The 24,715-nt window shown below is 48.2% G+C and overlaps 1 protein-coding gene across 2 annotated transcripts in view; it reads right to left on the bottom strand.

The window, feature by feature from the left end:
• SARDH (sarcosine dehydrogenase) overlaps positions 1 to 24,715 on the bottom strand; it is an 81,907-nt gene that overhangs the window by 50,683 nt on the left and 6,509 nt on the right. For both annotated transcript variants that reach the window (XM_053281704.1, XM_053281705.1), the window contains exons 3-11: positions 18,109 to 18,430; positions 16,984 to 17,162; positions 15,792 to 15,971; positions 14,011 to 14,134; positions 12,270 to 12,370; positions 11,496 to 11,600; positions 9,725 to 9,854; positions 3,120 to 3,206; positions 2,423 to 2,513 (exon numbers count right to left, since the gene is read on the bottom strand). In XM_053281704.1, coding sequence (XP_053137679.1) covers positions 2,423 to 2,513; positions 3,120 to 3,206; positions 9,725 to 9,854; positions 11,496 to 11,600; positions 12,270 to 12,370; positions 14,011 to 14,134; positions 15,792 to 15,971; positions 16,984 to 17,162; positions 18,109 to 18,424 — 1,313 coding nt within the window. In that variant the 5' untranslated portion in view covers positions 18,425 to 18,430. The remainder of the gene's footprint in view (positions 1 to 2,422; positions 2,514 to 3,119; positions 3,207 to 9,724; positions 9,855 to 11,495; positions 11,601 to 12,269; positions 12,371 to 14,010; positions 14,135 to 15,791; positions 15,972 to 16,983; positions 17,163 to 18,108; positions 18,431 to 24,715) is intronic.

Raw genomic sequence — 24,715 nt, 5'->3', positions numbered from 1 at the left:
TCCATCATGCTGGGGAAAGTGGAAGGCAAGAGAAGAAGAGGATGACCAGCAGCAAGGTGGATGGACTCGATCACGACAGCCATGAAGGCACCCCTGAGAGACCTTCAAGGCCAAGTGGAAGACGGATCATCCTGGAGAGAATCTCTCTATGGGGTCACTAAGAGTCGACACCGACTTGATGGCACTTAATCAATCAAATCGCTTTGGGAATATTTGTTGAAAAGCAGTATCTAAATATCCGTCGTATTCTTATTTGTTCTTCCACATCAGCTTGCCCTTCTGCTTTTCACCCAGACATGGATAGAAGCATGCAAAACGAAGCTCTCTGGTGCAACTTGGAAAGCCGTTTTGCTGCAACCATTTTGCCATTACAGTGGTCTTCGTTGCAAGCCCCGGGAGCCAGCGGTGGCCCCATCAACCCTTAAGTGTGGCTCTGCAACTGATTCATGCCGGGGTGGGCAAACTTGGCCCTCCAGCTGTTGTCGAAGCACAACTCCCTTCCCCCCCCCCGCCACAATCCATTTGGTAAATTTATTATTCAATGTATTGTACATAAATAAGGTCTGCCCACCCCTGGTTTAATGGGTGAAGTTTCAGCCCAAGCGGACTACTTGGCTCAGTCCCCTGGTCCCATGCAGAGATGACCCTTCTCACCATGGCCTCACTTGCAGGGGTGGGCTCCTTGAGGGAAACTGAGTCCTCTTGAGCCCCTGCACCGTCTTAGAAGTCAAGCACAATGTGCTGGGAAGTGCAGCTTCGCACGCAGAAGGTCCCAGGTTCCCTCTCTGGCAGCATCTCCAGGTAGGTCTGGGAGAGACTCTGGCCTGAAACCTTGGAGAGCTGCTGCCAGTCAGTGTAGACAGTCCTGAGCTAGCCGGACCATGGGTCTGATTCGCTAGAAGGCAGCTTTCTCTGTTCCGATATTCACTGAGTTTGTGCAGGATGCTAACCAGTCAGACAAGCTTAAGTCCTCATCGTACTTTCGTGTTCTTATACCATTCATGGTGTATCACAACCCCACCCAACCTGCACTGTCAATCAACGGAGCTGTGAGATATTATCATCACCCTCCTCCTAATCAGCTCAACATTAATCATTTTCCCAGCCTCCCTTGCCTGACAGCCACTTCCCTCTCCAGAAGAGATAAAGAACCAACTCAGCAACTCTGAAGGAAGCGGCAACATATCCAGACCGTGACCCTCTTGCCCTGGGCTGCTGTGTAACGTCCCTGCTCCCCAACGCAGGTGTTTTAACAGGAAAAACAAGTTGTTCTATAGTAAGAATGGATCTGCCTAATTTCCTTTCACTATGCCCACCACTGGACTAAACTTGGTCCAAATCAGTTAGGCAGTTCACAAGTTAGCCCACTTGTGCCTCAAATGTCCATGCGTCCACCATCTTGAATTGGGGTGGATCATCACAAACTATGTGTTTGAGGTGTCAAACACTATGTGTCCCCACACCTGTACCAAATCTGGTCCACATTGCTTCCCATTTGCACCTCAAACAGTCAAGCGTCCAAGATCTTAAATCAGGGTGGATGACATCATTGCAAACTACGCCATTGAATTGTCCCTTTGTGTCCCTAGACCTGTACCAAATCTGGTCCAAATTTGCTTTCCACTTGTGCCTCAAATGTCCATGTGTCCGCCATCTTGAATTGGGGTGGATCATCACAAACTATGTGTTTGAGGTGTCAAACACTATGTGTCCCCACACCTGTACCAAATCTGGTCCACATTGCTTCCCATTTGCACCTCAAACAGTCAAGCGTCCAAGATCTTAAATCAGGGTGGATGACATCATTGCAAACTACGCCGTTGAATTGTCCCTTTGTGTCCCTAGACCTGTACCAAATCTGGTCCAAATTTGCTTTCCACTTGTGCCTCAAATGTCCATGTGTCCGCCATCTTGAATTGGGGTGGATCATCACAAACTACGTGTTTGAGGTGTCCCTATGTGTCCCCACACCTGTACCAAATCTGGTCCAAATTGCTTCCCACTTGCACCTCAAACATTCAGGCGTCCAAGATCTTAAATCAGGGTGGATGACATCATTGCAAACTACGCCGTCGAGGTGTCCCTATGTGTCCCTACACCCATCACCAATTTGGCTCAAATCGGTGAGGTGGTCCACAAGTTAGCCCAATGGCTCCTCAAATGTTCATGCATCCGCCATCCCGAATCGGAGTGGATGGCGTGGAGTGCATCACAAACTACGCTGATACGTGTCCCTACAGCTGCACCCGATTCGGTTCATATTGGTCAAGGCATTGCAAAGTTGATAGTGGGGAACACACACATGGATGGACGCACAGACAGACCCATGGAATGCTGGGTGATCTCATAAGCTTCCTGGAAAGTAAGCAAAAAAACCCCGTGTGCTTGCCCCTTGCAGAAACCAGAGCTGAGAGATGCTCACCTGATGTCGTAACCGTACATGTCTTTCTCAGGACGGCCGTGAATAACCCAGTGGGCCAACTCCTTTCCACAGCCCCCTCCGAGCATCATCCCTAAAGGAGCCGAAGAAGCCAAAGAGAAGGTCGTGGATGCAGGGGGACCAGGGTGGCTCTCTTCTCCTGTCTTTAAGTGAGTTTTAACGTCAAAGCTGTTATTTTCTCAAAAATGCCTAATGGTCTCTGTTGCTGCAGGGACCCCCAACTCCGTTAGGCAGTTGTTCGACTACAATCCCCATCACCCCCAGCAGCAATGGCCATTATGGCTTGGGGTGATGGGAGTTGTGATCCAACAATATCTGGGGACCCAAACTCCGGAACCCCTGGTTTATTGTCAGGATTGCCCCACAGGGACTTTTCTACATCCAACATGAACTGGAAGAGAATCTGCTTTGTCCTGGGTTCAATCATTGGCAGCATCTCCAAGATAGAACTAAGAGAGATGCCTGCCTGCAACCTTAGAGGAACTGCTGCCGGTCTGTGTAGACAATACTGAACTAGATGGACCAAGGGTCTGACTCAGTATGTGGCAGCTTCCTGTGTTCACTGTTAAAGCAAAGCAGCCAAGGGGCGGGTATATGATCATAATTGTCCCATGTGATTTCTGAATTGGGGCAATGACTGGTAATCATTTCCACCTCCAGAGAAAAGGTTGCCTCTTACCAGCACTGTTGAAACCGCAACCCAGGAAAAAGCCTCGGACCTCCGGTGCTTCCCCCATGAGAGGCTTGTGGTCAGCTGTAAATGATTCTGGAACACAAAAAGGCATAAAACATTCATCTCTCTTTAAACGTTGCTCAACAAACTGGTTCTTTGGTCATTCGGACCAGCAGCTCCCAAGCTTGAGTCCATAGATGTTGGACTCCATCTCCCATGAGCCCCAGCGACTATGGCAGAAGGTCATTCTGGCAGGAGATGATGAGAGTCCAACAATATCTGAAGACCCAAGGAGAACTTACACCAAACCATTCCATGATGAGCTGGTCTTGTGGCAGCAAGCACGACTTGTCCCCTTTGCTAAGCAGGGCCCACCCTGGTTTGCATCTGAATGGGAGAACAAAAGAACAGCCCTGCTGGATCAGGCCCAAGGCCCATCAAGTCCAGCATCTTGTTCCTCACAGTGGCGCACCAAACGCCTCTGAGAAGCCCACAGGAAGGGGGTGAGGGCATGCCCCCTCTCTCCTGCTGTTGCTCCCCTGCAACTGGGATTCAGAGGCATCTTGCCTCTGAGGCTGGAGGTGGCCTATAGCCACCGGACTAGTAGCCACTGATAGACCTCTCCCCCATGACTTTGTCAGAGCCCCTTTTAAAGCCATCCAAGCTGGTGGCTGTCACCACATCCCATGGCAGAGAATTACATAGATTAACTATGTGCTGTGTGAGAAAGTACTTCCTTTTCTCGGTCCTGAAGTTCCCGACCTTCAGTTTCATGGGATGGTTTTAGTGTTGTGAAAGTGGGAGAAAAATTTCTCTCTGTCCAGTCTCTCTGTTGTGTGCTGTTGAGTGTGCTGTTGAGTTGGTGTTGGTTCCTGGCGCCCACACAGAGCCCCGTGGTTGTCTTTGGTATACTCCAGGAGGGGTTGACCATGGCCTCCTCCCACACAGTGTGAGATGATGCCTTTCTGCATCTTCCTATATCACTGCTGCCCGATTTATAGGTGTTTCCCATAGTCTGGGAAACATACCAGTGGGGATTCGAACTGGCAACCTTCTGCTTGTTAGTCAAGCATTTTCCCGCTGCGCCACTTAAGGTGACTTGTACTCTCTCTACTCTATGCATAATGGAGACTACATGTGAGCACTGTAAAATATTCCCCTTAGGGGATAGGGCCGCTCTCGGAAGAGCATCTGCCTGCTTGCCTGCAGAAGGTCCCAAATTCCCTCCCTGGCAGCATCTCCAAGATAGGGCTGAGAGAGACTCCAGTCCGCAACCTGGGAGAAGCTGCTGCCAGCCTGTACAGACAATACTGAGCTAGACGGACCAAGGGTCTGATTCAGTATATAGCAGCTCCCTATGTTCCTATGATCTTTAGGGCCCTTAGGGCTCCCCAGATGACCCAAGTGTCATGAAAAGAATCATGTGTATCAACTTTCAGCCCTTCCCCGCACCGCTGACTGGGGAAATGGAACTCGTTCGGGGCTGTCACAAGCCCATTCTTGCCACCGACCCCGTCCTTCTTGCATCTGATATCAGACGCAGGGAAGGAGCCAGTGCCAGTCTGTGTGTGGGGGGAGAGAGTGCATCCCTCCCCAGCCCGCATGAACACTGGTCGGAGAGCAGAGGGGTGTTCTTCGCCCTCGGGCCTTGGAGTCCCCTGTAATGTTCCCTCCAACAGGGGCTCCCAGATGTTGACTACAATTCCCATAATTCCCAAGCAAAAGCCATTGCAGCTGGGGATCCTGGGAGTTGTAGTCGCCAACATCTGGGAATCCCTGTTAGAGGGAACACTGGTGCCCTGGCTAAAGGGGAGCCTTGGGGAGGCCGTCAGACCCTTTGGGGCCTGAGGACAATTGTCCCCCTATGCTCAACGGTCGCTACACCCCTGCCCATGGGGCTTGCACAAGGGAATTCCCCTCTCAATCGTGGCACAGGTTGTCTCTCGCCATTTCAGCCTCCAAATGCCTTCAACCTTCCCTGCCCTGCGCTCTCAAGTGCAGGTCCAATTATCTCTGAAACAGCACAAGGTGAACTGGAACAAAGAGAAACTCTCCTTGAGAATCCTTGGCTAAAAAAACTCCCCTAATTGAGCTGAAAATACTTAAGGGGCTCTTCATGCCTGCAACATCATTATTTCAAAACAGTCATCTTTCTCGCACTTAAACCCACGCATTCCAAGAAATTACCATCGCACATTCTTCCTGCAGCGAATATTTCTTTTATTATTATTAATAGGGCAAAGGAGTCTCCCCCCCCCAAATCAATTCAGCTACTGCTAGTAATGTTTCATACATTTCAGGGAGAAAATATCATTTATTAGCCTAATGGAGTTCAGATGAACTCACGTTCAGGGCCTCTTTACAGTAATGATTTTTTGCGGCTGGCTTGCTTTCCAGATAAGGCCGTCAATCAAATTAGTAAAGGGGCAGCGGAAACCGCAAGGCGAAAAAGAGCTCCAAGACCTCCTTTGGCCCCCTTGGAGATCTGTCCTTCCATCATAGGAAGCTGCCATCTCTCAGCCCTATCTTGGAGATGCTGCCAGGGAGGGAATTTGGAACCTAGACGCTTTTCCCAGAGTTGCAGCTCCATCCCCTCAGGGGAATATCTTGCAGTGCTCACAAATCAAGTCTCCCATTCATATACAACCAGAGCAGACCCTGCTTAGCTATCATGCTTGCTATCACAAGGCCAGCTCTCTTCTCTTAAAAATGTGTAAGTTACATGATGTAACACTGCCCTGTTACAGAAACTATCCCTTATAGCACCAGCATAGAAACATACGAAGCTGCCATATCCTGAGTCAGACCATAGGTCCATCTAGCTCAGGATTGTCTACACAGATTGGCAGTGGCTTCTCCGAGATTGCAGGCAGGAGTCTCTCTCAGCACGCTCAGGGTCTCTCTCAGGGGAATATCTTACAGTGCTCACACATGGAGTCTCTCATTCATATGTAACCAGGACGGGCCCTGCTTAACTAAGGGGACAAGTCATGCTTGCTACCACAAGACCAGCTCTCCTCTCTGACATCATCCTTGGGTGGTGGCACCCTCTGTGGATCCCAGCTGAGTTCTACTTGAACTCAGAGGGGAGCTCAGCTCAGAGTGAAGGAGAGGAGAGCTGGTCTTGTGGTAGAACCGAACCGGTTTGAAGTTGAATTGGTTTGGTTTGAAGACTCGGGGTCGAGCCGAACCACCCCCAAAAACCACTCCATGAAAATCTTTGTTTGCGAACCCCTGCTGATGAACCGATCGGGGGGGGAGGCTGGGGGGGGGGCCAGACCAAACTGGCTCAGTCTGGTTCCATTCTGGTTCAGACTTGAACTGAACCAGACCAGCCAGTTCCGTGCACACCCCTACCCAAGACCTCTGTGCACCCGAGGCAGGGCGAGGAGGAGAGGCAGTTGGGAGAGACAGGGAGGCTACGGCAAGGACCTAGATGCCCCTCACTCCCATAACGGTCTGTGAAGCAAGGAAAAGATGGGGAGGAAAAGAAGCGATCCCTCCGATCATCTCCATTTATGTGTGGACTACCACCATTCCTGCTTCACTTTGAAAACCACCTGGGATTGTGAAGTGTGCCTTCAGAACACAGACACACACAAACCCCGAGGGCTTTCCAAGGCCCAGCCCATTGCTCTAAATGCAGGGCTGGGTGGGGGACAAACAAACACCTATATCTTTGCTAAAGACTTGTGGTGGCAAAGGGTTGCCAGAACCTAAGGGGTATACTCGTGAGTCAAATGGGCCGTAAGCCAAGGTATTCTCGAACATGATCCGTGAGCTCCAAAAGGAGTGGGCGACAAAATGGCCCATGCACGTTACTTCGGCCCTCCACAATTTATACTACCCCAAACCAACTGGAGAGGGCCTCGTCGTGTGCTTGCTTCCATCACGCAAAACCAGCAGGCGTTCAACCTGACGTTGCAGCCGATGGAAGCAGAACTATCCCCAATGCTTTAGAGAGGATCCTTAGCATGTCAGATGCACCGAAAACCACAAGTACATGACGGGAAGAGACCACCAGATACACCACCAATGAATCCAGCTACCCTTCCCAAGACCTTTGTAAGTGTCATGTTTGATCTGCGTGAGGGCAGGAGACGCGGCCTAGTTTCCTTCCGTGCAACGGTGCTACCACATGCCCTCAGGCGAAGCAAGGCTTCCTCAAAACTATTTCGACTAAAAAGAGAGCCACGTTACAAAGACGAATGCTGACTGAGATCACTGGTTGTATTCTCATGTCACAACGGGGGGCATGCTTTGGAATTATGTTTCGTCGCCTTCCTACCCCAAGCTGGCGGGACTTGAACCCAAAATCCCCCTGCCGGAAAACTCTAGGATTTGACCCTGAGTTGAAATTTTCCACCAAAAAGGTCTGGTTGGTGGATCCTTAATACCCCAGCAACCGAAAGAGAGAGTGAAAGACCAAACTAGATGACTTCCAAGGCCCCTTCCTATGGCAAGTTCTATTATTCATTTATCACTATCTTGTCCTGTAAGTCCCCCTGAACTAGGAATGTGCATGCATCAAATTTTTTGATTCAATTTTGAATCAAATTCAAAAATTCGTTTCGAATTTGTATCAACTCAAGCCTGTTTTAGTGCCTTTCCAAAAACCAATCAGGGGGCCTGAATGGTTTTTAAAAAGTGCCAAATAGTCCTCAATTTGATTTCAAAAATTCAATTTAAATCTAATCGCCATTTTAAGGGGTGTTTGAATTTAAATTCAAATCACTCGTATCACCCAGATTCGAGTTGAATCTAAAATCAAATTGACTCTAAAATCAATTTGCACATCCCTACCCTGAACTTTGCAAAATCCCCCCCTCTGAATCAACAAATGACCCCCATTTTCACCACCTGCTAATGGGAAGGGGAATGGGTGGGGGGGGGCATATAGCATCAGCTGTCAATTCCAGCCAGTCAGGGATCATGCAGAGAATGTGATGATGTCACAATGCTACATAGCCAATCAGCGCATGGTTACATCTAAGTGCTGATGTTAGCAAGGACAAATGGAGTTGATTTAGAGTTGAGGGCAGGGCTTTCTGGATTGGTCAAAGGAACAAATGAAGCCCATGAAGCATATTCAGAGTGAGGCCGGTGCTTCCTGAAAGGACGAACACTTCCTGCCACTTTTGCAGCACTCCCTAGAGCAAACGTAATAAAAACTGCACACACCCCATTTCCCTTCAAACCTAGATTATTCCTCGGGATCACCTACATATTTGTTTATAATATAATAGCAGAAGTAATCAAAATAAAGCCTTTTAAATTACACGGGGGTTTGTTGGGTTTTGCAGATTAATTTTGGACAGACCCAAGAGCACGTTTTCAAAATCTGCTGTGTTTCATATTCTCCAGTGCCACCACTGACCTAGGAAATGGCTTCCCCATTCTTGCCCCTCTCCTCCTTCCCCCCCCCCCACTTCCCCACAGTCAGTCAGTCAGTCTTTGGTTTGCTAGTTCCTAACTGAGAATGGTTTGCTAGTTCTCTTTCCTTTAGCAGGGGGAGAGCAACTGGCCCTGTCCAACCCAGCACAGCATCCCTCCAGTGAGTGTCTCCCTTGTCTTTCTTTTTAGACTGTGAGCCCTTTGGGACAGGGAATCATCTTATTTTTCTGTGTGAACCGCTTTGAGGACTCCTGCTGAAAAGCAGTATATAAATATGCATACTAGTAAGCTCCTTGGGGCAACATAGGAACATAGGAAGCAGACTTATACTGAGTCAGACCCTTAGTCCATCTAGCTCAGCATTGTCTACCCAGACTGACAGCAGCTTCTCCAAGGTTGCAGGCAGGAGTCTCTTCCAGCCCTATCTTGGAGATGCTGCCAGGGAGGGGACTTGGGACCTTCTGCATGCAAGCACACAGGTGCTCTTCCCAGAGCGGCCCCATCTCCTAAGAGGGATATATTACAGAGCGAACACATGTAGTGTACCATTCAAATGCAAACCAGGGTGGACCCTGCTTAGCAAAGGGGGCAGTTCATGCTTGCTACCACAAGACCAGCTCTCCGGACCTTTTTGGTTTGCTTATGCTGCAGAATGCCACGCACTTTGATATAAACAGGCTGGTATTTGCTTATAGCCATTGAACTTGGCATCCATTTATACCAGCAGCATGTCTAAGAAAACAGGCAGCCCGAGTCCCTGAAAACAGGTCTGAACTGGATCTCTGGTGCCACCTCCAGGAATTGTCAGTCAAGGCACCCCTCTCTTTTTTTTGCCAAGGTTACTCAAGTCAGCTGGGCTGGGTGGGCCTTTTGTGTTATACCACCTATCCCACAACAAGGGTCATTTTATCCATTCTAATCCCATTGTCCTTAGGGCTGGAAGCTGTAAGTGGCTGCATCAGTGGGAGAGAAAGAGAGAGTGTGGCAATTCTACACCCCAGCGAATTTTCACTGCAGCTTGCAAAACAATAGAATCAGAGTGGCAAGGGACCCCGAGGGTCTTTGAGTCCAGCCCACCACTCAGTCCAGGAATCTCTCCAGCCTGTCTGAAAATCTCCAGGGAAGGAGAGACCACCACTGCGTGAAGTGAACATGAGACTGTGACAGTGTGACAGATTTTTAGGGGACATCCCTCACAAGGCTCTGTTGGTTTTCACCTGGGCCACAGACTGTGGATTTAATCCCCGTTTTCTCCAGCACCGGGACTCGGTTGACAGCACCTTCGATATGCTGTGTGAACACATCCCAGTCCAGATCGAAGAGGCCAAAGGAAAAGGTGGCGGATACCTGCAAAGGGAAGAGGGGAAGTCAACTGAGGCTGTATTAGATGCAGGACCTTTTAAGTGGTGGCACCTTGGTGGGGAATATCTTCTCTTGACAGTTTTTGTGATGCAAGGTGAAGAAACCTTTTTGAACTCATCTTTTTATTTTTATTTTTTGCTGCTGGCAGTTCTTTTTCTACAGGAATCATCATTGCTTTATTTTTTGATGTTTATATTACAAGAGAACACCATTATTCGCGAGGGTTCCATTCTGTGGAGGGGGCCACGGATAAGGAATCCACGAATAATGGGGCGTTAAAATGAATGTAAATGGGGGGTTAGGTTCCCACACCACCCAAAATCGCCCCCAAATGACAAAATGGGCCAAATAAAGTGCCCTCCTACTTAAGGAGTCCAAGGATAGCCGCCACAAGGAAAAAGCTCACCAAAAATCTTGTGTGTGTCCCCCTCCCCCAGTTTTTTTAAAGGAGCCACAAAATGGCTTTCAAAGTCAAAATGGCCACCCCCAACCCGCGGGTTTAACCCTTTTTCTGACTATTTCCTCCCCTCGCAAATACCGCAGTCGGGTGTCTATTACCCGTTTAGATTACTGATTGCATTTTAGCTGCCTTGAAAGCTTTTAAATGGAAAGCCAAGATTAAAATGCTTTACATCAATACATCAGGTCTGTTTCCATTCATACCACACCTAAAGCACAGCAGACTCAGAATCAAACCTAAGCATCCTTAACTTCCAGCCTCACCAGTTAAAATTGCTCCCCTCAATTAATCAACTAAAGCTTTAGTTGGTTAATCTACCAACTAAACCAGTGAGTGTGTGCAGCACTAGACACACGTCATGGTTGGCACGGATGAAGTACCCACAAGTGTCTGGTCCCAAGTTCCCTCCCTGGAAGCATCTCCAGGATAGGGCTGAGAGAGAGCATCTCCTGCCTGAGCTAGATGGACCAAGGGCATGACTGAGTATGTGGCAGCTTCCGATGTCCCTAATAGAGCCTGGGTTGGAGGAGTTGGCTAGAGCCAGATGAAGGCCTGAAGCTCCATGGATCATGCGCAGGCAGGCAAGCAGATATGCATATGAGTAATATTCATACTAGGCCTGGCCAGCCTACTATCGGCCATCTTTGGCTTCATTTTATATTTTATGTATCTTATTTTTATCATGGCTACCCTGTTTTTCCACCAGCAAAGGAGAACTCCCCACCTTCATGAGGCAGACTGTTCCACTGCCCAACAGTCTATATGATACGGAGCTTCCTCTTAACGTCGAGCCTCAGACAATTTCCTTGTAATTTTCACCCACTGGCCCTAGTCCTGCCCTCGGGAGCGAGAGAAAATGAGCTGGAATCAGAGAGAGCTGGAAGTGACCTTGGAGGTCATCTAGTCTAGCCCCCAGGAGTGCGCTGCAACTTTCCTGACAGATGCTGGTTCAGCTTATGTTTGAGGAACTTTGCTGTTGAAAGCTTGATAAAGAAATTACCTGACAACATCTTAATTTCGAATGGGTTTTGATTTCTGGGCTCTCCAACGGACCCCTATGTTTTGAGCTCATCTTAAGTATATTGTTCAAAACAAATCTCCCCCCACTCCGCCACCCTTCCAACAAAAGGCTTTTTTTTTAAAGTTCCTTTAGGAACACTGCTCACCTCCTCCCAGAAGATTGGATTTGACTCATATCCGCCCACAGAAAGGGCATCGCCTTGGAGACGCAGATAAACCGATGCATCGTGATCGCGAACGTTTGGCATGTTCTAAAAATACCCAGAGAGAAAAAAGTCAAGACTGTGGGGGGTGGGGGGTGGGGGGACATGCTCCCCATCCCGACCCAAACATGACAGGGTTGGTTGTCTGACAGGTTGTACAGGTTGGTTGTCTTTATTGCGCAGGGGGAGAGCAACTGGCCCTCTCCACCCCCAGCACAGCATCCCTCCAGTGTCTGTTGCTGGTGTCTCTCTTGTGTTTCTTCTCCGATTGTGGGCTCTTTGGGGACAGGGAGCCATCTCATTTATTTATTATTCCTCTGTACAAACAATTTCTCTGTTCCGGCTCTCCCCGCAAACCCCCTTATGGTGGGTCTCACTGATCGTAAGACTCCCCTCACTGAGTCAGACCCTTGGTCTATCTGGCTCAGGATTGTCTTCACAGACTGGCAGCGGCTTCTCCAAGGTTGCAGGCAGGAGTCTCTCTCAGCCCTATCTTGGAGAGGCTGCCAGGGAGGGAACTTGGGATCTAGATGCTCTTCCCAGATCGGCTCCACCCCCTGAGGGGAATCTCTTCCAGTGCTCACACTTCGAGTCTCCCATTCAAATGCAACCAGGATGGACCCTGCTTAGCTAAGGGGGCAAGTCCTGCTTGCTACCACCAGACCAGCTCTCTTCTGAAAAGCCTCCCCATCCCCCAAGCATGCCCACAGTGCCGACCTGAATCCCTTCGATCCTCTCCGTCACAACGTAGGCGTGATGCATTGCCACCAGAGGCACGTTGACGCCAGCCATCTTCCCCAGAGCTTGGGCCCACACACCTGTGGGAGAAGGAAGACCGACTGTTGAGTGGCCATGGAGAGCAGAAAGGCCTTCTAAGGGTTTGCTGGCAACTGGGCAGTCCGGACATCAGACAGAACCATGGTTGTGTTGGCCCCGCACAACATCTCCTAGACCTGGGAACACACACTCCCCGTCGCCTGTCTGCATGAGCCTCAATGGAATTTTGATGGCGGTTAGGAACCAAGTTGGTTACAATAAGCCAGAATTGTTTGGTTTGCATGTGATAACAAATTTCGGTTTGTTGAACAAACCAAGGTTTGTCATGGCATTCGAACCAAATGATCCTGCTTTATTGCAACCAACTTACAAAGAAGCTTTGGTTTTCCAAACCCTGATATTCCAGGTTTTGAATTTTCCTGGCAGCATTTGTGGAACCAGAATTTACTTACTTAGCACATTTCTATATTCCCCATATGCAAAGCTCTGGGCGGTTTACAATCTATAAAACAACCATTAAAACATTAACACAATTAAATGGCCGTTTTGCTCCCTCATTCTGCTCTCGACTGCCATCCTGGGCATATACTGTGCAACATCATGCAGAAAAATCACTTTCCAGGTTCCAAAGAGTGTTTGTGTGGTAGAATACAGTTTTCTTTTTCCATCCATCACTTCTCATATCTCAAAAGCTGCAGGTTTGGGGTGGTGAAAACTCATTTTCATTTATTTTAGCAATTTTTGTAACCATCTGCGATATGCCTCAATTTTCCGGACAATCACTGAATCTGGACAGACCTTCGATCCCATTGGTCTGCAAAATAGAGGTTACTCTGAACCTATGGCACAGTGGGGAAATGACTTGACTAGCAAACCAGAGGTTGCCAGTTCAAACCCCCGCTGGGATGTTTCCCAGACTATGGGAAGCACCTATATGAGGCAGCAGCAATATAAGAAGATGCTGAAAGGCAACATCTCATTTTTCATGGGAGGAGGCAATGGTCAACCCATCCTGTATTCTACCAAAGACAACCACAGGGCTCTGTGGGAGCCAGGAATCGACACTAACTCAACGACACACTTTACCGTTACCTGAACCTGACATTAACCAAGGTGTGAACACAATGTTTGAAGCAGGTCTCAGATCTCAGTTTATTTCAAGGAAGTTGATTAAAATAAACCAAGATTTGTTTGTTCCTGCCTCAGTCAGAAGTAGAAGTAGAACATGAACCTACATTTAAAGACATTCCTGCATGATGTCTGAACCCACCCATGGACTCCGTAAAGCTGTGATGGGAATTGCAGACCAGCAATACTGGGGCACCCAAGGGAGTTCCCTGCCTTAAAAAGAGTTAATTTTGCCAATTTCTTTTTCCTGTCAGAGCCTTAGTGAGGGGAGAAGCCCCTGTTTAGTGCAGAAACTGCTATAGAAATTGCTTGGAGAGCTAGGTTTTGGATGGTATAGAAATTTGTTAAATAATCAACCAACATAATGCATCAACCACCGTAATGGAGCGATGCTGAAAATACCCCAGAATTCCTCTCTTGTGCAGAGTCGGGTAGTCAGCTGAAGATATCCCCCAGGAGAGAATATCCTCCCAATCTGGATTCTGTAAGCCAGCCTAAAGCAATGGTCAGGCCAACCAACTTTTTTGATGGGGAAGGGGGTAGGCTGTCCTACCTGCACAGTTCACCACACAAGGTGTCTGGATGGTCCCATGATTTGTCACCACAGCGGCTATTCTTCGGACACCCAGGTCATCCGTTTTAACCTCAATTCCAGTCACAGGGCAGTTCTCAATCACCTAGGAAAGACAGGTGGGGGGAATGAACTGCTGCACGTTTATAGGTTTATTTTATTTATTTATCGCACAGTCGTCCCTTGCCAATCGTGGTTTTCCCCACTGTGGATTTGAGTATCTGTGACTGGGAAATTGTGACCACTCTCACCAACTGCAACCCAAGTATCTGTGGTTTGGCGAGTTTTTTTTAAAATTTTATTTGGGGGGGGTTCGGAGTCAGGGGGTCAATTCCGGGGGTCAGAGGGCAGTTTCCCCCGTTTTTCACTGTATTTTTTGGTCGTTTCGTGACCACGATTCCCCTAACCCCATTTCCAATTATTCCCTATTGCTTCCCAACTGCAAATCCGCCAACTGTGAGCGCTGCCTGGAATGGAACCCCCATGGCTGGTGAGGGACAACTGTATTTTTAAAACTCCCTATCTAAAATCTCAGGGCGGTTCACAATTTCAATCCAACAACAACTGAAACCTAAAGCAGCAGGTCAACACAAATTAAAAGTACAACTGATAAAACTTTTAAACACCATAAACTAAAAGCCGGATAAAAACAGGTGTTTTTTTCAAAAGTTGCTAAAACAGCTAAGTTTATAAGGTGACCACTTTCTGATCCTCAGGTGAGAGGTAGCGGATGTATGGACACCCTTTTTAAAATGAGGACATACCACTAATCCAGATCAATTTGTTCAGAGCATGGCCCACACCACCCAGTTCATCACGGGAGGAAGAACATCTTCCTGTCTAGGAAGAAAATCTTAAAAGGACTCAGTGATATCTGGCACATCCTTGGATGCGACTCTCCTTGCAAGGAGGAAATAGGACTGAGCTAAAATGGGCCCTGCCGATTTTGCCATTGCACTGCGATCATGAAGGGTCGTTTTGGCTATTTCTGAAGGGACAGAGTCTCAGAAAACTGACGGCCAGCGCAAAGGCATTTCCGAGACTCCGGGTGGCTGGTCGTCATCTTTGTTTTTGTCCTGAAGCCGGACAGAGTGAGGGCAGTGCTTCCGGCCCTCTTAGGATTTGTGGGAGAAATAATGGCAGCCTTGCTGGGAGTTACGGGGGTGTCACGAAATAGGTGGCAGTGTCCATGAAGGAAGGTGACCCGGGGGTGTTCCAGAGACCCTTTCATCCCCCTATGTAGGGATGTGCAAAAAATCCGATTGAATTGATTAGAATTAGAATTGAATTAGAATTGATTCGACTTAAATCTGTTTGCACAGAATGGGATTCGTTTGAATCCATTTGAATCCAGGTGAATTGTAATCGGATTCAAGCGAATTTGATTCAAGTTCAGATCAATTCAAATCAATCCAAATGAATCTCATTCTGTGCAAGCAGCTTCGAGACAAATCAATTCTAATTTGATTCGAATTCAAAACGAATCAGTCGACTCTTTTTGCACATCTCTCCGCAAATTGAAGTTAAAAGGAAGTTGCTGCGAACTTTCAACTCGGCCTTCAAATAATCCAAATGATGAATTGTCACCATGAACACTTGTATCCCATGATTGCACATTCGTTTGTGCAAGCATAGAGGTACAGTGCACCGTCACGGTAAGTTCTGGTTTCCCAGGCTCCCACTGGAGTTTCCCAATGTGCATCCGATTCGGGTCACAGCGGCAAATTCCCCAGCACCCTTTCAAGCATGCCAATGTCCATTACCAGAGCCCCGCGGGTGCTGGCTGCCCTGGCGAGGGTTGTACAGGTTCCCGCGGGGTCCATGGTGCCATCCTTGGGGACATAGAGTGTACCATAGAGGTCATCCACATTCATTAAGGGATACAGGTCCTTGGTTTCCCCCGGCGACAGGACATACGATTCAACACCATAGACTTTACCTAGCTGCGAAAAAGGTTCAAGAGGACAAACAGTATATCAGGATGGCGTTGAAGAGTGCTTTTCAACTGTATTCTGGGGGCCCTGGGGTTATTTGGAATATGAGGTTCCATCAATTAGCTTCCCCTGAAATGCAAGAAGGCACTAGGCACATTCCGTGGCACACACTCAATTAGGGCAACGGCGAAAAAGCACCAGGTCTGATCAGTACCCTGCATGGATAATAGAGTTGGAAGGGACTGGAGGCAACCTAATCCACCCAGCTCAAGGTACGACATCCAGAGCAACAGCATCCCCCAAAGATCCAGCCTCTGTTTGAAGTCCTCCAGCAAGGAAGAACTGAGTGTGCACTTAGAGCAGAAGGTCCCCAGTTCCCTCCCTGGCAGCGTCTCCAAGACAGGGCTGAGAGAGACTCCTGCCTGCAACCTTGGAGAAGCCGCTGCCAGTCTGTGCAGACAATATTGATCTAGATGGACCCTTGGGTTGGAATTGTGTTATATACCAGACAGGAAATGAGGGCAGAAAGGCAGGGTGGGAGCAAGCCCACAGAGAGCTTTACAGGTAGGATCAGGTATTTTACTGGATGCAGGAAAGGGCATCCAGGTGAAGACCTTCTTGTTCACTCGGGCTTTTTAAATGTCGATTTTCAAATTTGATTTTCAACTGATTTTAAAAGAGGCTTTAAATAGCTTGTATTGTATTTTGTATCCCCCACCCACTTTCGGTCTGTTATGATTTAATGTGCTCCGTGTCTTTATTGCATGTTTTAATGCTGTGTTCTGAGCCAACCGGAGAACAATTTGTTATGGAGTGGCTAATGAATAAAGCTTATTATTTTTATTATTATCCCTTGACTGCAATGACAAATGCAGCGAGTGATTTTGTCAGCAGAGTTTCGAAGAGAGATAAGACCACCGAAGTGATGGACGGGAAGACCAGCGAAAGAGACCTTCGATCTCCTCAAGGCAGAAGACGACCCATGCACGAACCAGGCCGGGAAATCACGACCCATACTCACCGACATAAGCCTCTTGTATTCGTCCAGTCTTTGCTTGTTGGAAGCAATGAAGAGGCCTCCGTTTTGAATCCATCCTGTGTGGAGGCCTGTCTCCTGCTCCAGCTCCTGGCTAACCACGTCACGGGTATGGGCCAATAGCTCAACCTCCACATCGCTTGGACGAAGTTGCCACAAGAGACCTGGAGCAGGGGAAGAGACAGGACGAGAACATACACAAGAACAGCCCTGCTGGATCAGGCCCAAGGTCCATCCAGTCTGGCAACCTGCTTCCCGTAGTGGCCCACAAGATGCCTCCAAGAAGCCCACAGGCATGAGGTGAGGACATGCCCTCTCTCTTGCTGTTGCTCCCCTGCAACTGATATTTATTTATTTTATTTTTATTTATTGTTAAATTTACACCCTGCCTTTCATTAAGAAAATCCCAAGGCGGCTGGGCTCACAATAAAATTTTAAAACAAGATTTTTAAAAAGACACATTAAAATATTGAGCTAGAAAATATAAACACAAATCTGATCTTTTTTTAAAAAAAATTAAATTAAAACACAAGCATGAAACACAAGCGTGGTATTGAGAGGCACCATGCCTCTGAGGCTGGAGATGGCTGATATTATTTATTATTTTTACATTTTATATCCCACTCTTCCTCCAAGGAGCCCAGAGCGGTGTACGACATACTTCAGTTTCTCCTCACAACAACCCTGTGAAGTAGATTAGGCTGAGAGAGAAGTGACTGGCCCAGAGTCACCCAGTGACTTTCATGGCTGAGTGGGGATTTGAACTCGGGTCTCCCCGGTCCTAGTCCAGCACTCTAACCACTACACCACGCTGGCTCTCTAATCTCTAAACTAATGTCTGCCACCAGACCTAGATAGAAGGTAGATGTCCCTCTATTAAAAGAAATATTAGAGGGACTATGAACAAATAAATATCAGGCCATTACAATCTCCAGGACTGGAAATGAATGCAGATTCCTAGGGCATCCACAGCAGCTTTCTTCGAGACGCTCTGGCTCTGACTCCAGGAGCAGGGGAGGGGAAGCGGTTACTGATGCCACACAGTCCCCACAAGCCAGATTTAAGAGTCCCCTCAATGTACCTGCTCTCATAGCTGCTGCATTCCTTTACCTGCTGTGTGCCAAGTGGTCCCTGAGGTCAAGCGGTCTCTCTCCAGCAGAACGACGTTAGTCACTCCCATCTTGGCAAGGTGGTAGACAGTTTGGCATCCAAGGCTGCCTCCGCCCACCACCACCACGTCTGCAGATGTGGGCAGCGGTTTGGTGGGCCCCTTGCCTTGGGGGCTGTCTTCTTTCAGGGTCTTCTGGTAAGGGACATCCTTTTCTGCCGTCGGGCTTGTCACGGCACTGAAGAATCGGATGCTTCCTCCAGAAGATGAGGGCTGGAAAGAAGAGGTTATTCGAAGCACACGCCTCAAGCTGGCCATGGCGATCTGGAATTGGAGAGGCAAGCGAGTGACTATCGTTATCGTGGTACTTGACCAGATTTCCGCATTCCAGTACAATATTTACATTCAGTATAGTTGGCACAGCTTGTCTGTCGGTTGTCACGGTTGCATTTAGATAAAAAAAGTTTACCCAAACTGGGAGCACAGCCTTACCAAACTGATAGGGGGAAACGTTTGCCATTACTTGGCGAATCTTGTATGCAATGGCACAAAATTTGGCAACACAGAGAGCCTTATCTGCAAGAAGGCGGGTTACCTAAAAATCCATTGGTCTTCCCTGTAAGTTCTCTACAGGTAAAGTTGTGCCGTCGAGTCAGTGTCGACTCTGGGCGCCCACAGAGCCCTGTGGTTGTCTTTGGTAGGATACAGGAGCGGTTTACCATTGCCATCTCCCACACAGTGTGAGAGGATGCCTTTCAGCATCTTCCTATATCGCTGCTGCCCGATAGAGGGGTTTCCCATAGTCTGGGAAACAGACCAGCGGGGATTCGAACCGGCAACCTCTGGCTTGCTAGGCAACTCATTTCCCTGCTATGCCTTTAGGTGGCTGTAAGTTCTCTAGAAGGGGTAAAATCAATTTGCTAAGTGGAATACTATAAAATTTACAATAGAGTAAAATATGAGCCAAATTTCCAACTTCATCTGATCCACAAGAAAGAACACTTGTGCAGGTGATAGCCTATAACTGATAGGGTATCTTTTTATATCACCCTTCCAACCAAGCTGATGGGGAAACATTAGAACGCGCTCAGGTGAAGGGTCTCCAATGGGCTGGACATGTCAGATTATAAAAATAGCTAGCCGGAGTGAAAAGAGGCAAGAGTTATCAGTGCCATTAACTGACCTAGAAGTCCTAAGTACAATGAAATCATCTGCATGCATTGTAGTTTGGGGTTAATAACGGAAGGACGAGAAGTAGATGGTCCAAATAATTCAAGAGGATCCAACTGAACTGGAATGGGTTCAGAAGAGGGCAACCAAGATGGAACAGGGCTGGGAAACAGGCCATATAAGGAAGGGCTGAAGGGGCCTCCAGCCTCCGAGACAAGATGCCTCTGAATCCCAGTTGCAGGGAAGCAACAGCAGGAGAGAGGACGGGCCCTCAACACTTGTCTGTGGGCTTCTCAGAGGCATCTGGTGGGCCACTGTGGGAAACGAGATGCTGGATAGGACGGGCTTTCTAGGGCCTGATCCAGCAGAGTTGTTCTTATGTTATGAGCTGGGAATGTTTAGCCTGGAAAAGAGGAAACTATTAAGTGGGGATATGACAATGAGAGACGTCTTCAGATATCCAAAGGGTTGCCACCCAGAAAGAAGATTGGGAACCCCTAGTCCCTGTGATGTGATGGAGATATTTAGGATAGTAACATTTCTTGACGTCAGTACTGTGACTTCACCTTTTGCTTAAGGACTCAGTCTGAATTTATCTAGCCCCAACCTGACTTAAAGATGTGGGGTGGGTGGGGTATTCACTATAGCTGACAGAGAGAGAGTTAACTGAGTCCACACACATTAAAAATCCAAATGGAATTGCAAGCCGACTTGGCCTGCCATCTGCTCTAGAAACAGCTGTTCCAAGATCCCTTTGGAACATGCTTAGCTTGAGGCACTATCATGTGACTCTCCACCACCAATGAGTGGCAGAACGTCAATAATAAATACTCATGACCGTGAAACATCATAATAAACATGTTTACAGAAGAGAACAGAGGAAAAGAGGGCTCCCAGTTAGCTCTCTGCCAAGAAAGTGATGAGGATGAGGAGGAGGATGGAGGAGGAGGAGGAGGATGGAGGAGAGGAGAGTCCCATGTGAATGGATTCTTCACATCAGGCACAATTATGTAATATTATTCGTGGGTGGTAAAGTCCCCCTGCTAACTGAGCAAAGCAGAAGGTGGTGATTCTCTTTTTAAGGTGGTGATTCTCTTATATACAGAAGGGGAGGAGCAACTGGTCCTTTCTACCCCCAGCACAGCATCCCTCCAGTGGCCATTCTTGATGTCTACCTTATCTTTCTTTTTAGACTGTGAGCCCTTTGGGGACACAGAGCCATCTCATGTGTTTATTTTTCTATGTAAACCGCTTTGGAAACTTTTGTTGGAAAGCATTGTATTAATATCAGTAATAATAATATTAGAAATAATGGCAAGAGAGTGCCCCAAACACTCCTTCCTGTGGATACTTTTTATGGGTCTGATGGGAGATGTAGGCTGAACATGTAGAAAACCCCATGCCATCTCCAGCAACTCCAGAGACAAAGGAGGCTAGGAAGCAAAAGTGGGAAAGATCTCTCCGCGCCTGAGGCTCTGGAGAGTAGCAGCCAGTCAAACTAGCCAATGGCCATATACACACGTAACACGAAATGTGGAGATGAAGGGATCTCTGGTTTCATCAGGAAATGGACTCTTGGTTTCCCTCCCTAAACAGTATTTTGTACCTTTGGGTTTGTAGTGAGGCCTGCCGCCTGGACTTCTGGTTCTGCAGTGCCAGCGTTACGTCCGAATACAGGCACCACAGTTTCCCCCCGCCTGCAAACGGAGTTGAGGGAGGAAGCTCCTCCCTCACTCTGGCTGCTATTGGCTGCTGGGGCTGTCCTTCAACAAAGGAAGCCCGGGCAGCCAGTGCCCCCGCCTCTCTGCAGGCTCACGGACTGCACACAGAGTGCTCCCCTGATCGTCCGAATTGGGACAGGAGAGCGGGTAGGGGGATAGAACCACGGGCCCGTGGGACCCGCATTTCCATGTTACATCCAAAGGTGGCCAAGGACATGATGCCCAGTATTATGTCATCGTAATGCTCACCTCTGGGGTGCTGCAGACTTGTAAGCAGCCTCAGTATTGTTCAAAACTAGAGGTTGCTAATTCTGAAACCGCCTTTCCCATTGCTTGAGCAACCGTTAATTCCGATAGTAAATGAGACAGCTGGGGTGGTCTGTACCAACTGTGGGGCGGGGGGGGGGGGATGAATGCTCACTGTGGTTTTTGACAAGGGGAAGCAGCTTGCCTAGGGAGCAAGAGGATGTTAGTTCGAATCCCCACTGGTGTGCTTCCCAGACCATGCCTAGTAAATATATATTTGTAGTCACCTATATCGGGCAGCAGCAATATAGGAAGGTGCTGGAGGCAGATGCTTACTTCAGTGACAACGGCAAAGGCATCATTTCATACTGCGTGGGAGGAGGGTAATGGTAAACCACTCCTGTATTATACCAGGAAAATCACGTGGCTGTGGTCAGCGGGAGCCGATGCCAACTCGACAGCACAATCTTTCCTTTTCCCTACAGATGGGAAATTGGCAATAGCTTTGGAAGACTTGCACCTTTGCAGATGTTCTCATGCTTTTGTCGTAGCTGGCCATCAGGCCTCCTGCAGTGGCCACAGTCACATGGGTGTTTTATTTATTATTTATTTAACAAATCTGTATACCGCCCAAAACTTGCGTCTCTGGGCAGTTTGCAGCAAAGCAATACAAATTACAGCAGAACAAGGTAAAACGTTACCACCATTTAAAATGTTAAAAACTATTAAACGGTATTTAATTAAAAGCCTGGGTGAAGAGATGCATCTTTAAGGACTTCAAAAAAGTTGTCAGAGATGGGGAAGCTCTGATCTGAAAAGCTTCGACATGTTTTCAGAATGCAAAGACGACGACGTTTTATCAGTATTGTCAGAGGGATGGAAACAAACATTGGCAGGAATGTATTCCTCCCAAAATGGCTCCATGGGGAGAATACAATTATGTCTTTATTGTGACCCTATTCATAACCCTAATTCATCTTTTTCTGGGCAAAAATGATAGCAATTTTACCCTAATTATTTTGGTGGGGTAGGAATAAAGAATGGGTGATCACACACAGAAAGCTGTAAGTGCAGCAATGTTATCACCCATTTTTCATGTCGGAGGAGCAGGAGGGGCAGTAGATGTTGCTAAAAATCACGATGAGCATTGATCCCCTGAGGTGGTAAAGGTAAAGTTTGCCATCGAGTCACACCAAATCACATTGGAGAGGAGAGCTGGTCTTGTGGCAGCAAGCATGACTTGTCCCCTTAGCTAAGCAGGGTCCGCCCTGGTTGCATTTGAATGGGAGACCACATGTGTGAGCACGGGAAGATATTCCCCTTAAAGGATGAAGTCCCTCTGAGAAGAGCATCCACACGCTTGTAGGCAGAAGGTTCCAAGTTCCCTCCCTGGCAGCATCTGCAAGATAGGGCTGGGAGAGATTCCTGCCTGCAACCTTGGAGAAGCCACTGCCAGTCTGGGTAGATGATACGCAGCTAGATGGACCAAGGGTCTGACTCAGTATATGGCAGCTTCCTATGTTCCCATGAGTCAGTGTCAACTCCTGGTGACCACAGAGCCCTGTGGTTGCCTTTGGTAGAATCTGAGGTGGTACCACAGGCTAAAATGTGTGGGCCTGGATCATGGACTAGCCATAGTGTTTTATTTATTTTATTTATTCACCGCCCTTCCTAAAGTGGCTCAGGGCTGCTTATGGAACCACAGCACCCCTGGGGGTGGAGTGTTCTGGCAACGTAACACAGCATTATGTCAGCCACTGGTTCGACTCCGTAGAAGGCAGCTTCATATGTTAACCAGAAGACACACCCCTACTACTGGTCCAAGAGGCACCTGTGCAAGTGGTGAATTTCTTAAATTTAGCGAGGGGAGAGCAACTGAATCGCCCCGCCTGACTCGGTGAGCTGGGAGGGCTCTGCTCTGTGGAGGCCCGTTGCTGAGCACACAGGACAGGGCCTTCTTGGTGACTGCCCCCAGCTCTGTGGAACTCACTCTCAGTTGAGATCCACATGGCTCCCTCCCTCTCAGCCTTTAGGAGGGAAGTGAAGACTGACCCATTTAGTTAGGCTTTTGGCCAATGAGCTGTCGCCCATGCTCCTTACATTTCCAGCTGTTCCTTTTGTTGTTGTGTTGTTTTTATTGAATTGTATTGTGTTTATCTTGTTGTTGGGCACCCAGCTGTTTTAGGAAGAAAGGCAGTATATAAATATAACAACAACTGCCTCTAGTCACAACAGCACAGCATCCTTTCCCTCGATTCTTGCTGCTGTCTCCCCTTCAGGCATGGCCCTTTCATGAGGCACAGCACCACTAAGGGCACGGCACCATAAAAACATATATAAGAACAGCCCTGCTGGATGAGGCCCAGGTAAGCCAATCTAGTCCGGCATCCTGTTTCACACAGTGGCCCACCAGATGCCTCTGAGAAGCCCACAGGCAAGAGATATGTGCATGCGCTCTCTCCTGCTGTTGCTCCCCTGCAACTGGGACTCAGAGGTATCCTGCCTTTGAGGCCGGAGGTGGCCTATAGCCCTCCGACTAGTAGCCATTGATAGACCTCTCCTCCATGAAGTTATCCAAACCACTCTTAAAGCCATCCACGCCTGTCCTCCATGAATTGGTCTAAGCCCCTTTCAAAGCCATCCAAGCTAGTGGCCGTTACATCAAGTGGCAGAGAACTCCAGAGATTAATTATGCGCAGTGTGAAAAAGTTGGTACAAGCATGACTTGTCCCCTTAGCTAAGCAGGGTACACCCTGGTTGCATATGAATGGGACACTAGAAGTGTGAGCACTGGAAGAGATTCCCCTTAGGGGATGGAGCCACTCTGGGGAGAGCATCTAGGTTTCAAGTTCCCTCCCTGGTGGCATCTCTAAGATAGGGCTGAGAGAGATTCCTGCCTGCAACCTTGGAGAAGCTGCTGCCAGTCTGTGAAGACAATTCTGAGCTAGATGGACCAAGGGTCTGACTCAGTATATGGCAGCTTCCTATGTTCCAATGTCCTTTTTGTCAGTCCTAAATTTCCCAGCCTGGTAGCTTTTGCACCTTGCCTCAAGCACAGCAATTGGGCCTTTCCTAGTCTCTCCTGTCCTGCTTTTTAAAAAAAGACTCGTTGTGGCTTGGAAATCACCAATGGTACCTGGGCAGGGAGCTCGCTTTCCAACATGAAGGAGCCACAGGGCCGTGGCACCCTCATAGTTGGGAAGAGAGGAGCAATTGTCTCCATTCAGCCCGGGGGCTACCCCTCCCATGCATTTCTCCCAAGACTGGGAGCCTCTTGAGGGCAGAGAACCATCTTCTCCTTGCTCTTGCTGTGGACACCACGCTGGGAACTTCTTTATTGAAAAGCAGGGTGGGAAAGTGCTCCATATATAACCAATGAGCAGCCCCTCAGGCAAAAGCTGGACCCATTTAAGGCCCCCCCATTGGGCTAAAAGTGAGCAGCTATAATTTTTTTAAAAATAATCATCCATAT

The sequence above is a fragment of the Hemicordylus capensis genome, chromosome 17, assembly GCF_027244095.1.
Source record: "Hemicordylus capensis ecotype Gifberg chromosome 17, rHemCap1.1.pri, whole genome shotgun sequence".
Taxonomy (NCBI): domain Eukaryota; kingdom Metazoa; phylum Chordata; class Lepidosauria; order Squamata; family Cordylidae; genus Hemicordylus; species Hemicordylus capensis.
This window is presented reverse-complemented; position numbering and strand designations above follow the sequence as displayed.